The 17,162-nt window shown below is 43.2% G+C and overlaps 1 protein-coding gene across 3 annotated transcripts in view; it reads right to left on the reverse strand.

The window, feature by feature from the left end:
* roraa (RAR-related orphan receptor A, paralog a) overlaps positions 1-17,162 on the reverse strand; it is a 144,413-nt gene that overhangs the window by 32,781 nt on the left and 94,470 nt on the right. The window contains exon 1 of one of the 3 annotated variants that reach the window (XM_037254301.1): positions 7,510-7,666. The exons of the other annotated variants lie outside the window; for them this stretch is intronic. Within the exon in view, the coding sequence (XP_037110196.1) occupies positions 7,510-7,540 (31 nt within the window). The 5' untranslated portion in view covers positions 7,541-7,666. Of the gene's footprint in view, positions 1-7,509; positions 7,667-17,162 lie in introns of those variants that run through there. 3 annotated transcript variants of the gene reach the window in all.

Consider the following 17,162-nt stretch of genomic DNA (forward strand, 5'->3'; position numbering starts at 1 on the left):
CTGGAATTAATCCACAGAAAGCCGTTGCTGTAGTTTTAAAAATAAACCCTTCATGATTGGAGGCTTTTGTGCTCGCTCAGGGGATGTACTATTGTCACATCAAATCTATATTTCAAACATACAGCCGTAAGACGCGTAAAATATCTGTTGACTATGGATAACGTTGAGAAAACAAACTCAAAATTTCAGCTAAATTAAAACATTAACCGCATTCACAGCAAAAGCACACATTTTGATACAGTAATTCTAAAAATATATTTGAATCAAACAATAGAAAAATAATTCTGGTTATGAGTTTGGCAACTTTGCTCTATATTATAGGGCAGAAAAAAAGTTTAACTGAGGTAACAGGGATTTTTTTTTTTTTTTTAGAAGGGATTGCTGGTAATTAAAGGTCATCCAGGGTCTGTAGCCTTTGCTGATACTAAATGATGTGTTCTCAGAAAACACAGTGTGCTACAACTGAGGGCACAATTGATCAGACACTTCCCCCCTCACACCAGGTAGGAAAAAAAACAAAAAACCCGAATTCATTATTTGAACAGTGTCCATCTCCCCCTACTCAGAGGCCTCTGGTTAATTACCACAGGGCTCATTAATGAGGCTGTGTAAATAAATATAGTTTGTCTACTATGTATATCGTGTTTACTCAACTTGAAGCCTGCACAAGAAAAAAAAAAAAATCCCTTATGTATAAATTAGAATAATCCCACATCAAGAGAAAGGCTTGGAAAAAAAAAAGAGCACGCTATGATCAAAGCAGAGCAGGCGATGTAAACACGTGTCAAAAGATCAAAACAAAAAAATAGGAATGTAATCCTCCGCCGAAATGGGCAAGGTATTCATTAGGTACTTGATCATTTTCATTTGGGGAGAAAGCAATGCCTTTAAACATTTTCATCTTTGGCTGCGGCACTCAAATGCTTCAGTCACGAGGCAAACGAAAGAAAGCGCTTTGTTGTTGAAGAATGTGTAAAAATAGAAAAAAATAAACCTCGAGATTGTTGCCAATGGTGCTCACATTTTGCCATCACGCTAATACCACCGTAAAGAAACATATTTGGTAGACTTGCGTAATATTGGTCAATATTTTGTGTGTAGCAGTGAAATTGTAATTTTGACTCATCTGATTGTACGACTTAATCGAAACTGAACAGATGTAAATAATCCTGTCAAATATTGATCAAACAAACACAAAATAAAAACAAAATATATATATATTTTAATACATCATAAATATATTTATATAATATCATTTTATATATTTTTAAAATATATTAACATTTAAAATATATCCATTTCCCTGAAGCTAGTCAACAAACGTGCTTTCAGAGGCGCCAAGTCTTATCTAACTTAATCGATCATAAAACCAGGCGAGACATCGCGTCCTCAAATAAACCGCAATCAAGTTTGTATAACAGAAACAGAAAGCGCACGCTTGAAGTCTCTATGTGCAAACCTTTACATTTGTGTGCGATGACAGTGGGATGCCATTAGTCCAAGGCCTGTGCGGGATTGATAGTCATTGAGAATGCTGTGTTTGGGCACACTTTCCTTTGCTGCCCCAAGATGCATATTAAATGCATTAAAACAGCCATCAGCACACTTGCAATACGACTCCCCCCCCCCCCCCCCCCCCCCCCCCACACACACACTATTGACAAAACAAAACTCGGAGATGACAGCTGCTGATTTGTAGCCGAGCGACAGATCCCTGCGAGCAAATAAAGCAGGCGTGCCCGTCTTTTGCTGGAGAAATGTGTTTCCCGTTGACACAAATCCATTTAACAGCACATAAGCCCTTAAAAGTTTACATAAGGATACTTTTTTTTTCAGCAACTCTGGAGCTATTCCCTCCAATTTAACTGAAGCTCTTTTGTCCCCGTGTGTTCGATTTGGGGAGCTTTGAAAATGAGCTAAGCTTTTTTTTAAACATCAAGCTCCTCTTTGCCCAATTTAGGCTCCTCTTAGAGAGCGATCATACGCGCATCCCGAGACTCTCTTTGCTGACACGCTCGCTGTCGCGAACCGGGCTGAGCTCGGTCAGCATTAAAAAACAAGAATTATTCCAGAAAGAAGAAAGCCCAGGGGAGCAAAGACAACAATAAAAAAGAAAAATACTTGAAAACAACACAAGCCCCGCCCCCCCAAAGGAGACACTAGTGGGTGATTGCCAGCTGCACTCCCGATTAGCAGCCTTTGAGCAATCGCTGAGAGTTGGAGCACCATCTTCAGCTCCTTAATCAGTTCAGGCGGGGTGGGATGGGATCCCGACGTGCAAAAGGCTCAGCGCGATGGGGAATAAACTCATAATCAGCAATCAGATATTCTATAATGCGGCGAGGGAGGGAGCTCATCTCAGATAGGTCAAGGAGCTCTCCATAGACAAGTTAACCCCTTTTGCACCCCCCCTGGGAAAATGGTCTACGTGTGGTCTAGGCCAGACCAGAATAATCTTTGACATTTATTAAATGAAACTATGTCCGAGGCTCATTCCAGTTCTGAGAAGGCAAGAATTTACGTCAGAGCCCTGGTGAATGAGGCTTGTTGTCAACTTTGCTCACATGCTGTTCTCCCGAACTTTCATTCCAAGAAACCCCATTTCGAAGTATCATTTTGGCACACTGGAGAAGTTGATTAACAGGGTTGGATTTCATTAAAGTGCCATGTCCCTGAAAGCGCCATGTGCGGTGCGGTGCGATGCCTTTAACAAAGTCCATTGCCTTGCGCATTGCTTCTCCTTTCATCTTGCTAATTAGCACTGAAGCAGCATTTCTTCTATTTCAAATGTATGCATGAGCATAAAAATCAATCTTGAACACACTGTTCCGGCAAGGCTATTTTGCTTTGTTATTCATGATGACAGCGTTTCTTTTAAAACGCCTCTTTGTTTGGAACGGCGAGCGCCTTGCGACGTTAACCTTGAGCATCAACTTTTTTTTACTTCGATGAGAGTCGCAAACCTGCTTGCTAAGTAAAGCTGTTTGACATCATTCAAGTTTGGATTGTTTGTAACAGCACCCCCTGCTGCTCAGGAGGAATAATAATCGGTTTATCCACTATCAGATATCGTTTTATTCAAAAAGCAACCCTGGTGGCTTATTCTGGGATTTCTCCTCAAACATTCCTCGCAGCTCTCTCCCTTTTGTAATAAAGTGGCAGAGCGCATGTCGCGACGACCTTTGTTCCAGCTCGGCCCGTGCCCTCAGCTCATCAGAATTCCACGCACCTCTCATTTTTCATCCTTTCCTCCCTGGCAGGGTCCCGAGATGCAGCAGTCCGTCTCCACGGAGCAGAGGGGAGGGTGACTTTCTATGTCGTGACCTCTGACCCTTTCTCTCGCCCGGACTCGACAGCATTCTAGCGCTGTCTTTTCTTTAAAAAAATACAGCCAGCACTTCAAGGGCAAGAGCTTGACCATGTTAAGAGCAGACTGTCGCTGAGTCAACCAAACTTGTGACACCTCTTGGACTGTCACGCTTCCACACAGAAGTTAACTTAGGTAACAAAATGACACAAACAACTCCCCCCACCCGCCCCCCCCCCCAAAAAAATAAAAAAAATTATATATATATATATATATGAAATTATAGATATAAAATATATAATATATAGTATAATTCGACAATTCACTGAACAAAAAAAAAAAAGAGAAATTAAATAAATAAAAAAAAGAAAGAAAGAAAAAAACCCACAACAGTGCAGTGCAGTGTGTTGACAGCAGCTTAAAACAGCAAATGCCGCTTTGAATTCACCTTGGAACAGAATTTTTAATTGCACTATTTTTAACATAAAGCTCTCTGTTGACCAATCAATAGACGCTGAGCGTTTCACGCAGCAACTTCCAAGTGTACCCGATAACCCAGCCAACGGCGCATCCGCACGACCGAGCCAATAAAAGACGTTCACAATGCGCCTTCTCTTCGGCACCGACAGCATGAGATCTGATTACAATTACAAGAAAGCGGCTTGTGCTTTCAAAGAGAAACGGGCCTCCTATCTGAGGACTCACCCATCTCACGAAGCATCGGAGGTTTGTCTTCCACAATAAAAGACTTTAAGAACAGGCCGGCCAACGATAGCAGTCGGGAGGACCGAGTTTCTGACTCTTGGGACAGTCGCATTACTGAGTCTGGAGTTCCTTCGACTCACCTTCCACCTTTTGCAGTTCCTCCCGCATCTCCGATTCCATCTCCCTCGACACACTCAACACCTGACGCGTCTTTAACATCCTCTTGTCTTGGAGTCAGACAAACGCAAAATCAATAATGCTTTTTCTCCCCATTTCCTCTTTGATGGAACTTCAAAAAACACCGATGGACAGACAGCACTCTTGCGGCCTCACAGAGGGGAAAACACGATACAAGTACAGAATAAAAAGCAAGGGGGGGGGGAGGGGCATCTTGACTATAACAACAACTTCTAAGCTGAATGATTTATAAAGACAAATAGGTGCAAAGAGCCAATGAAAACAATTTAGCCCAGTTATTCATTTCCCCCTACACTAATAATATGCACGGCAGTGACTTATAAATCACTTTAAATGATATTAATGAGATTTGAATTGTAGATTCTAAAGTCGACCAGCCCCGAGGTCGCACTGCTTGCAAGTCAAAATGATTTGGCGTCTGATTCTCAAGGAGCAGCAACAAAAAGGAGAAGAGTAAACATTATCTTTAATACCATAGCTGTGCTAAATGATGATCCAAGCAGTGCTGACAGAGGAAGTAGCGTGTCAGCAGTTAAATGCTACATGACAGGAGGACGCAGTTATGAAGAGCCAAGGAGAAGGCTATAGGAAGGATACATAGCTCGGAAGAACAAAATGTGACAATGAACACAACCATTATGAATCATGAAGGCAAAAAATATATATATGAAGAAAAAAATAAAATTATATATATATATATATATATATATATATATATATATATATATATATATATAATGTCTACGTATATATAAAATATATTTATTTATATAATGTTTGAGGACTGCTATCCTTCTTCTACTCTATCACAGAGCCAAAACAAAAATCCATGCCCACAATGGGCAGTCAATATCTCATTAAACAGCCAGGGAAGGAGCGGGCGTGCGCACCTCGCTGTGCACGCCACCAACTGGCACACCTCGCACACGTTAATAACCCACGGGGACGCCATTGCACTTGCAGCGCTAGCCGAGAGGCGAAACAAAGGACGAAGGCACGCACGCTCTGTCACGCCGATATCATCAATTTGAGTTGGAAGTCGAAATATAAACCATTAGAGAAAGAAGAATTAGGATTAAAAAAGTAATAATAATGGATTCCACATTTTAAATGGACCTATCTGACCGAGGCATGCAAGAACGCTTCACAAAATTACCCCTCTTGGTTAATCACGTCTTATTTTAAATCCTTTCAGGTAACTTGCGCTATATTTGCCTTCACCTTAATCTGTGGCCGTTTTTCCTTAGGCTGGCTATGTCCTGAGTCTCTAAGTGGATAATAGCCAATCTTGTTAACTTTTGCTTTCATGTGTGAGGGAAAGCTTGCAGCTTTGCAATGGCCTGCTAATGAAGAGTGACAAAGAGGAGCAAATCAACAGCAAATATCTAACGCCATGATAGCATGACCTCAAAGCGCCTATCACGAAACATTCGACCTTACCTTCTCTGCAGACACGGAACATTTTTTACAGTCTAGTAAACACTCACACCAAATCACATATTCATGCAGTCTGCACGTGCTAACCCCACCCCCCCCCCCCCTAAAAAAAGACCCAGACTAATAACGGCACAGGAGGGTTTGACTTTTCTTTTTAAAAAGACTTTTCTGTCAATAAGCACATCAAAGAACTTTCTTTAATGATGTAACTGTGTTTTTCATTTTAATTGTGCTGAGTAGGCTGCTTCATTTGCATGGGGTAATGAGAGGGATGTTTCCATTACAGGTAATTAGGTACTTGAGAGACAGTGGTGGGGAAAGGGAGGCAGGGGAGAGACCGGGAGGGAGGGGTAGGGGGAGGGAGGGTGCGGGCCGCACAAAAGTGTCTCTTATTGTTTGCTGCTGCTTTTGTGGTTGACTATTAACAGAATGAAAGAGTCAAATAATCAGTTTAACCCAAACGGTGCACCTGTCAGTCGCTGAAGACGTACAGCAAACTTTTACTCTTTGCGAAATCAAAAAGAAATGATGTGCTATAAATGTAAAAGAAGTTGATTTGCACTCTTTGGAAAGACACAAATGCAAGATAAAGATATGTCCTCACTTGTAAAGTGAATTATAGATGACACAAAAAGGGTCCCGAATCTCAAACCAAATGTGGCTACGGCTCTTAATTTTGGTAAAAACAGACAATAGCTACTAGCTTAACTTCAGAATTAATCTCATGCAATCAATCATTCATTTTGTGTGTTTTTATGCTTGGTATTTTTATAGCTACCACTTCATATGATGTGCTGTTCTGAAGCAAAAATGCAAATTAGACAGGTGGAAGGCAAAAAAAAAGAAAGAAAATTCCATGCCGTTATTGTTTGTATCATTTTGTTTTGCATTTAACGCAAAACGACAGCTCTCGCTCCCCCATGACTTGTTATTCAAGCCATTTGCATGTCTGCACGTGAGTCCTAACATTTGTCTGCACTGACAAATTAGTGGATTCAAAATGTGTGAAGCGCATGCTCATAAGTACAGTCAGTGCGCGCGCGCGCGAGTGCGTGCGTGCGTGCACGTGTGAACCCATGCAAGAGAGATGTGCGTGCTGCACTCGATGTATGACTCCACTTTCACTGTCTGCCTGTGCCAACGAGTTTACGAGTGTGTTTGTGTGTATGTGCATTTGTGTCTGTATAATGGAGGGGGTGGAAGAGTTGGGATTTGGCATCCTAGATCATCATCACACAGACGGACGGGGAGGACCCAGTCAGGGTCTCATCATGGCCACACATGTAAACCCGACTACCCCCACCCGCCCCCAAAATAGGTCAGTGGAGCACTCTCATCCACGCATGGTCTTTGCACATGCACATACACACCCATACAACGCATCGTCTGGCGGCCGCGCACGCGCCTTGCTGCCCGTCTGCGACCCGCGTTCAACACAGCCACGCACGCACGCACGCACATCCCAACTCAACAACTCGAAGTGTGCAGAAAGAAAGAAATAGCGACAGTGATACTTCCTCGTTCCTTTTACTATCACCAATAAAAAGCATCAAAAAGTCCCAAAACGGTAACTTCATGACAAAACAGTGACTTCCAATCAAATGCAGTTTCTAGATTTAAATATCCGACAAAAATACCATGCAGAAATGTTTTTTAAAAAATCCCATTTTTAAATGCGCCGTTGACTTGCATGCATTCTTTCTGCATATATTTGCCTCTTCTGTCACTGTCATGCCTTGCAAATGAAATGCAAAGAGTTGGCAGCCTATGAATAGCGAGGCTGTACTTGCCGACTTGTTACTCAGGCTGGCCGCACAAGCATGCATTGTTTTTTGCCTTGTTCTTATTTTGCTCCTTCTTACCTTTCATAGCTGAAATCACAAAATACATCATTAAGCGTCGGGTCCATAGGAGAACAACTATCAGCGCGCGCAAAGCACTGCTATTTCAGCAGCAGCTGGCCAGCACAGCTCTCTGCCTCTCAGCCTTGGAGCATGACCACACCACAATCCACGTGACTGTGACATCAGCGCTGTGCTCTGACTCCTCCCCCCCTCTACTCCGCCCCCCCCCCTCTCTTCATCTCCCCTCCCCGCCTTTGATTGGCACAGCGTGCAGCCAGTAGGGGCGCTGAGAGCTCAGCTTGGCTGCCTTCCCGCTGATTGCAGTTGAGCGTGCCCGCCGCCTCAGCTAGACACACACACACTTATCCAAGTACGCGCTTATCTTTTGCAGTTAAAACTAGCAGACACCGGTTCACACTTTTGTTCTCCGCGGTGCAATGTCAAGTATAAAGTGAAGTAAAAAAAAAAAAAAAAAAAGGGGACAAATTGCCAGACAAGGATGAGAGAAGAGGGCAAGAGAGACATCAGAAGCAAAAAATAGGAGAAGATGGATAAGACGGGATGTGTAATTCCTCTCCATGAGTGATCAGTGTGGGGGCCAGATGTCTGCCAGCAGTGTTGGGAAGATGAGTGGAGCCACAGCGTCTTCCTATGACCTCTCCGAGGACTCGCACGCAGTCCCATCCGACGCACACATGCACATTGACAGATCTCACACACTCATTTTGACAGGTGAAGAAGAGGGTTCGGGTGAAGCGGCCCACAGCGACCAGGCGATGAGTTTCTCACTAGGATTTCTTCGCCTCGCTCTTCCTACCATGCCCGTCCGTCCGTCTCTGGTGCTCTCTCTCGATCCTACCCCCCGCTGCCAACCCCCCCTCCTCTCCTCTTCGCTCATCCTCATATGATAATCTGTTCTGACTCGTAGCCAGCTGCCTCCCTCTGATACAATATTCTGGTTTTAGAGCAATCCAGCCTTGGCCAATAACCACGTTGCATTTGGCATTTCCCTGAACAAGCCGCTTCTCAAGACAAACAGCGTGAGGATTGGCTTTCAGAAGCTACAACATTTCAAATGTGAAATTGGGGGGGGGGGGGGAAATGAGAGATAAAAATATATATATATATTTGTTTACACCATGAATATTTCAAATTTGGAGATTGTGAAGGCTCATTTCACATTCTCTTTAGACGCGTCTGACGTTAACAACATGACTGCATCGCTGCGTATTTGCAAGAGAATGATGATGCTTCCACCGGGACTGAATTGCACATTAACTATGCAATTGTTACAGACGATTTGAATATTTATTTAGTCCCATCAAGAATTCTAAATCTATTTATTATTCATTTGACGCCTTCTATGGTGTCCTAATAATTGAATAAAAGTATGCCTAACCGTATACAATATGGAAACGAGGACTCGACAGCGGTTGCGACATAAATCTTTCCGTGACAATGTTTCATTAGGACCCCTGTGATCCATTAGGGCCACTAAACATATTAACTCACGTTGTGTCAACAATGCTCTCATATTGCGCCGCATCTAATGAACAAAATATCATGCTGAAACCGATAGCATCAATTGAAGCGCGCGCGGCCGGGAATAGAAAGTAATCAGCCGCTCGACGAGTATCGAAAAGCAACATCAGAGATGTCAAAGTCGTGTTCATTTTCGCCCGGTGAGTCAAAAGAACAAAATCTGCGGTTGCTTCTCAAATCTTCCAGGAAACGACCACGAGTTCCCCCCCAGAATGACTTCTCCGTTTTTAAGTACTACGAGTGAATTTTATCGAACAATTGCTGCTTGATTTTTTTTCCAGCAAACATTTTCTGTTGACCATATTCCACCCAGAGTGCTAAACATTGCTTGTGACAGAATGCCAATAAGCTGCTGATACATGTTCATTAGAGCATTGATTAACCTCTCAAGGACCTGATGCACTGCTGGCAGTAATGTGGTGTTGTTAACACATTACTGCGATCTGATTGCATTCAAAGCAAAGGCGAGCGTTATTAACATCAAGGAGGAAAAAACCCCCAAATCTTTCATTCGATCTTTTATGATTGTACTTAATGTCACAGCTTATGTCGAGCGACATTCACGATGCAGGAGCCCGCTTCCTGTTTGTGACCACGCGCATTTGCAAGCAAAAAAAAAAAAAAGAGGGGTTGAAATGATAAACAACTCTAAAATATTACTTGTGAGAGTGTTCTGATGTTTGGCATAAGAGGGAGTGGGGATCTTTTATGACCACAGACTAACTATTCTCGAGAGAAATAAGTACATGATGAAACAAAGTCTGCCCGGCAACACGAGTGCCTGCGCACCTAATAATAAGCTGCAAAGAGGTTTGGAAAGCAAAGAAGATTTTGACGTACAGTGCATATTGTCATATTACAGTGATCATGTTATTTTCATAAGAGACAGACTCCTCCAAGGTTGTACCGTTAAACTGACATTTTTATGAAGAGTTGCCCTCTAAAGTCACATAAAGTTGTCAGCGTGCCTCACCAGACTTCAACTCGATTTACAGGTGTATAATGAAAACACATTTAAAACAGTAAAGTGCAAACTGTTTCAATATTGGGAGTGTTTAAAATGAAACAATTCGATATAGATTATTAATTGGGGCTAAAATAGTTTATCGATAAGTCCTCCCAACTGTTTTATCTAACTACACCTAAACTGAAGCTTTTGCCATTATGTCGAAAAAGCTCAAACATTGAATAAATTGTCATTTAAGTTTTGATGAGTTACCAGCAAAGGTATTGAGCTGCCCATATAAAAGATATAATGCAAACACCCTCCTCTATTCAATCACTGCTTTACCCTCTTGAGCATGAAGCACATATTAGGAGTCGCATACAAAGTGTTTGCATTTCCATCTATCGAGTTACGAGTCTCCCTCCTCTTGAATTCATTCACGCAAATGTACTTCTTGTAAACAAGCTTTGTGGATGAGGCGCAGCAGCATCGGCCTTGCCCCCCCCCCCACACACACACACAGAGGACAAGCGGACCAGAACTGATAATAGCCTCATTAGCAGTCTGTCAGTAGCCATTACACAAACACACACACACACACACACAAACACACGCTCTCACTCGCCATTCGCCGCACTAACTATTTTCTTAGCATGTGGTTGCACTCTCCAACCTTTGACCTCTCTGCCTCAATGGCCATGGGCTTACTGTTTGCATCCCAGGAGACAATAAATAAATAAATGAAATGAAATATAAATAAATAAATACAGCTTATACTTCCTCAAACTGAGCCACCGAGGTGTTTCCAAATTCACCGGTGCGCCCAAAGCGGCGGTAGAATTAACAAGCTGCAACAAGCACTCCATGAAAACAATACAGATCAATTTAATAGAGATGCCGGGGAGTGTCGGTCGAGTATAATATTAGAGCCGTAATAGCGCCGGTCCACACTGCACAATCCTAAAGCAATTTAGGGCCATTTCAAACAATTTCCTGCGGGCTTGTGGGAAGACTTCAATAAATCACAAAAACAACACGCTGAAAAATATACACAGTGAAAAGAGACAAGGATGTTGGAATAAGTCCACAGGAGCACATAAAAATGGGCTTGTTTATTTTCCTAAATCGATTGCTAGCTAGCTGTTGATTTTGATGCCAGATTGGGTAACTTGAACCTGAGGTCGGGTTAATTATTGCTCATGTCAGAAGATAGGGAGATTTGAGCGAGCTAAAGACAAGGCAGGTTGAATTAAAGAGAAGTAACGTGGTGGCAACCATCACGGGTGTGATGACACCGTGACCACACGCCGCCTTCATTGTTTACACGCAGTCGCCACAGGGCAACATAGCTTCTACTCGTTTTGCATTTGGCAATATTTATAGAACAGAAGGGTCAAAAGGGTGCGAGGAGAAAGGATATTACTCGTGCATAGGTGAAGTGTAAAACTGTCGACTGTCATATAATTCAAATCAACAAGACGGCGAATGCGTGACAAGGGCGAGGCCTTTCTATTTTCTTTACAGATATTTATAGTGCAAATGTATTTTTCGGTGTAAACACCAACATAAGAGCCCCAGGTACTTCCGAGTCAATTGAATCGAAGGCTTTGGCGTTAAAATCACCATGGCAGCTTGGCCAGTCCAAGTTTAAGGAGATTTACACGCCTGCTTTACATTAAATGACCCCTACGGGCAATTGCGGCAAGTCATTTATTATTTACGCCCACAGTTTTGTTTTAGCGGCTGCACAGTTGTTAGCGTCGTCGTTCCCGAGCTTATGGCCATGTCTTTCTGTCTTCGGGGCTCTTTAGCTGCACACGGAGGCTTTAGCATCCAGCGCAATGGCTCTCGCTCGCATTGATTAAGGCCGCCTTGAACAATACGCACGTCGAGTTATCCAACAAAGGTTGCCACTCAGTGGAAAGAATCCGTTTACTTGCTTGTTGAAAAGAGATCAGTGGCACCGCTGAAGTGGCATGGCACAATATTTCAATAGATCAATAGGAATGAGATTTAACAATGAATTGCTGCCGGGCTCTTTTGTGCGAGGCCGCCCTTGGGGACGGAGGGGAAAAGGATGGGAGAAAAAGGGAAGAAGGTGGGGAGATTATCGCAGGCACGGCTGCCTGTGTGAGAGGCTTAGCCCGGGCTATGCGGGGAGGTGGAACCCTGTGAATTCTAATGAACTGGCAAGAGACACACCACCCATCCCGAAAAAAAACAAAAAAAAAAACAGCTCCATCACCGTGGCATGAAGACGACAGGAGGGAAGGAGGAGGTGATTAGGAAGGTGCGGCTCCTCCTCGGCAAACCAAACAGAGCGGGTCATTCTCCCTGTGATAATTATGCCCATAACCAGGCATGAGGGATTGGTAATGGACCTGCTTATTCTTCATGCCCCGCAACAGCAACCGCTGGGCCTGTCAAGGGGAAAAGCAAGAGTTTTTTTTTTTCTCCGCTGGTCGGGTGACTCCAGTTGCAAAGGCAGCTGAAAAGGGCAGCGGGAGAACTTGGCCTTTGAGGGAGAAGTTAACGAATGAACTTCATTATTGAGGAGCATAGCAGGGAGACCCCCCGGAGTGTGTGATGTATTACCCAGCCTCCGACCGACACACTCCCCAACACCGCCGATATTGCCTGATGCCGGATCTAAAGGGGGCGGGTGGGCGTGTAAACTAAAATAGTTAACCTTCTGCCTTGAGGCGGGGAAAAAAACAAGAAAACAGAACAGCCAAGTATGCAGCGAACAAACTAAGTAAGAAGCGCTTTGTTGACGACAACTACGAATTGTCTCTTGCCAGATACCTTCCAATTATATATACAGTATAGTTAGTAGAAGAGAATTTGGATTATTTCTTATTTAAAAGCACGTTGAGAAAGGAGAAGCAAAATTAAAGGACAGTATCAATGTTTTTTAAAGTTGGAATAATACAACTTTAATAGAGTTCATAAATAATAAACGGGAGATTAAATGTGTCACATGACAGTGAAATGGCAAACATTTGCTAACTTTGGCATTCATTTGTTGACTTGGGATTCCAAAATGTAACAATAATGTTAGCCAGCTAATCCGTCTTGAAAAGTTGGCTAGCATAAGAAGTGAACGTCGTTAGCTTGCCAAGGTTAGCTAATCAGTCTGGAAAAGTTAGCTAGCATGAAAAGTTAACGTCGTTAGCTTGCGGCAACAAATCTAATGTGTCCGAAAAATGCTTCAGCCCTCATCCAAGTAACAAAACCTCCACGGTGGAGTAAACAACCTTTATTCTGTCTTTGTGAATAATGAGGCACTCATTTGCCCTGCAACTGCTTGAATACTTGGAAGAATGACTTGTAGCTTTAAAGAAGACACTTAATGTTCGCTGTGACTTAATTTAGTGGTCCGGTGAGACGATCCAGTCAACACCATGCAGATTACCCTCATTTATTACAAAGCGAGCAACTTTTCGGTGCTTTATAAAAACAACTGACCCACCACGGGGAATTACATGTTTCCTTGAAGATTGAGGGAGATCTCGGGGCGATGTGCGACACGCATCACTTAGCCTCCTCCCTTATCCTTCTCGCACAGGTCGAGTTGGACTTTCTCTATGGTGGATCCTACGAAGGTATTTTTTATATCATTTCTTTTTTTTTACTGTGCTCTCGCTCAGCTCTTTTACTTCAGACTTATGAGGATGCCATAGGTGCAGGGGAGTGATTCATCACAAGGTGAGCTCCTCTCGCACCCTCACACATTAGTAATGTGGTCCGCTGAGGAGGAGTCCTGTCATCAGTCTGTACCTGGACCCTCTGAACAAGGTAGGTCAACAGGAGGCAGCCACAGCTGGCCCACTTTTAGTCTTTCACAGCACTTTTAAGTTTCCTTTTGCTCCGCTAACACCGAGCCTGACGGACTCTGTAATGCCGGCAGACATGAAAAAAGAAATAAATGCTGGGTTGTTTTCTTGAACCACTCATTGGGTAGTTTTGAGCAGATTTTTTTTCTTTTTTTTTTTTAAAACAAGCATGAAATGAGTCACAGTTTGGATTAAAAGTTCTCAGACTTATCCATCTCAAACTGCCGGAAGGCAGACTCACAAATGCTCTCGTCTATAAAGACACACATCGGTGGCAAACACCTGACGATCTGCCATTTCGTATCGCGGAGAGACTCTCAGTGTAAGCCGTTGACCTCAACGGCGCAGTTAATACACATTTAAATACCTGCCTCGATTTTGGTGTTTGTCATTTTACTTGTGAAGATTAGGTGTAAAAAGGCTACATATTTGAAACCAAAACACGGGATTAAGGGATAATGCCGCTCTGTGTCTTGTGAGTCGACCTTGATTCTGTAATCCAACACAATAATGGAGAGCGGCATATTTCCCTCGCTTGTACATTCAATACTCTTACACACTAGTTTCATCTTCCCCTGATGTAATGCTAAATGCACAATAGCGTCACAATAAGGAGGAATCTCATCATTGTATTACTGATGTCGGACATATGTAAATGGTATTAACAGTAAAGCTCAAATTCAAGAATATTTCCAACTTGGTTAAATGTGAGCGCAAGCAATACATGACTTCAAGTTAGAAGAATTCACAGCTAATGATATCCAGGGTGGATTCATTTAGTTCCAAAACCAGAATGCGTCAGAGCTAAAGTCTGTGCAATATAAAAGTCTGTTCACCGACCAAAATGAAAACCACTTCACACGATTGTAAGAATCTGAGTAATAAATATCCACCACAATACAAATAAACACAGAAGGAGTATATTAAACTTTCTTGTTGCAAACAAAAACTGTTCCGGCACACTGAAGAGGGCATAGAATCTCGTCATTCAGCCTGACTAAGTCGTCAAACAAGACATGTTTAAGAAGTTACTTTAGAAGACTTGTGAAAGTTGTTCTCTTTTTGCCGTAAACCACTTGTTGCGATTTTGTATGAGAGGTGAAATGAAACTGGTTTTCTGTTGAATAAAACGATTACTCCAATAAGTTTGATAATTCACTCACAAAAAAGACAAAATCTCAGGGCTAATTTTTCTACGCTGACGTGGCTGCAAGCACCACGATGTTGAAACTTTTTGTAATGGCCCACACAAAGGTTCAATTAATTTAATAGTCTATTCTTAGCATGCCCCACAATCTAACTGCCCTGAGGTGCTACGCACGGCGCACGTAGCGAGCCATTAGCATTTTGGCCTGCTACTAGACAGCTACTACTAGCCGCTAGTGAGTTCCAAAATGCCACAGTCTCTCTTTAGGTACCATGCGGAAATCCACACAAAAGAGACACTTGATGTAATAGAAAGTAAGAGAATATTACATTCCCTTGCCTGTAAGCTAACAAGTTAGAGAACTAGCTAGCTAACGAGCTTCCTCAACCACGGCGGGGTCATTAAATATGTTAGCGCCATGTTGTATCAAATATTCAAGACATTGTTTCTGTCACTTTGAAAAAAGAAAATCAAACTAGACCAAGACCACCTCCATAGTGGTGTTTTTTTGTAAATGACATGACGTTAGTCACGTGAATGCTATCGGAACTAATATGATGCATGAGTACGCTCGACTCGCTTGTGCCAATATGGCTTTTTTTTTTTTTTTCTTCCTGACTTCATATCTCCTTTACTGTTTCTTTATTTTGCCGCTCACACTGCCTCAGACGGAGTAGAATGAAAAGCCGCCTTTGATGTCTGGGATCTTATAATGCTGAGCAGTCGAAATCCGCACGCCTGTTATCTGGAGAATCTTAATGATGACGGCTAACTTCACAATGGGTTAACCACCACGTCTCCATGTTCTCACTCTGCACACCCACAGAAACACAAATTAATAGCGAGCAGGGAAAAGAAAGAGAGAGGCAGAGAGAGAGAGGAAAAAAGAGCTTTGCTCTAATAAAGCAGATTCAACAAAATGCCGACAATGTGATCAGCACAAACGTCAATGTAGAATATCACCCAAAGCTTTTGTGAGCATTCCAGCTTTCTTCTTTCAGCATGTCACTTTTTTTTTTGCACTTCACTTTGCCGAATAAAAAAAAAAAAAGAAATTCTTGGTCGGCAATCTTCATATCACAAAGCACGCACACTTGTTTGTTTTTGCTTCTCCTCACATCGACTGTTACCTTTTGAAAAGGATGATTTCATCCAAAAGGTTTGGACATTTGATTATTTGTAAACAAATTCCCGTCTATTTTAATTTTGATATGTAATCCGTTTCCCAATATCGTGTAATCGTTGGCAATTCCTCACAAGTCTCAAAGTGCTCTTGTTTAAAATAAGGCTACGAAGGAGACAACTATATGCAAGGTTTGTTTAGTAGTATCCTGCATAATTCAGTCGTTGTTCAATTATGCATATGAATTTCACTTGGCTTAATTTGTGCCCGATATTGCATCAGCGTCTGCAAAAAGCCACCAAGGAATATTGCTGAAAATTGATTTTGTTCTCCATTTCACGAGTGTGTAATTGGTGCGGACGTGCGCCTCGGCCTGAAGCCGTCTGATGCGGTCGCGGCGAATAGCTGCGATGTCGAGAGCGCCGTGCGCAGCCGAGATGGAGGAACCCGACGACGACGGCGCAAGGACATTTCCACCAAGCCCCGCCCCCGATGTTCGAGCGTCCCTATCAGCATTGGTCAGGATCATAACTCTGTGACCTCTGCCTCCGTCGCCCTCCATGTATCAAACCTTGGTGCCGACACGACGGCGCTACGACTTTGCGCGCACGGACGACCTGATGCGTGATGGATAACCTGCGCTGGTGCGCGGGCAGGCCGCGTCCTCCTGGCCGCGCCGACCGCTTCTCGCCGCCGACCTCACCTGAGGTGGCGGGAGAAGAGAAATGAAACGGCCGGCGGCAGATGGAGCCCGTTTATTTGATTTTTTTGCCAGGCCCATCCAGGCATTGTGTCCTTGTCATACGTCAGTTACTCTTGTTTTCCAGTTTGACAACACTTTGCAGCGGACCCTTTCAGCTTGGGAGGGGACGCACAATAGGGGACGGGGGTGAGGGAAAAAGGCTGACGAGGCCTCTCTAGGCTTGTCTGAAAGACTGAGAGGAGAACCAGATTAAGCGGCAACAAAGGCTGAGCAAACCCCCGTCTCCACAAAAAGCTGTCATGCACCCCTTCCGCTTCCCTCGCCGCTCTCCTCCTTCGGAAAACATTCCGGGCCCCCAGGAGGTGATCAAAAGG

The sequence above is a fragment of the Syngnathus acus genome, chromosome 6, assembly GCF_901709675.1.
Source record: "Syngnathus acus chromosome 6, fSynAcu1.2, whole genome shotgun sequence".
NCBI classification, from domain to species: Eukaryota; Metazoa; Chordata; class Actinopteri; order Syngnathiformes; family Syngnathidae; genus Syngnathus; species Syngnathus acus.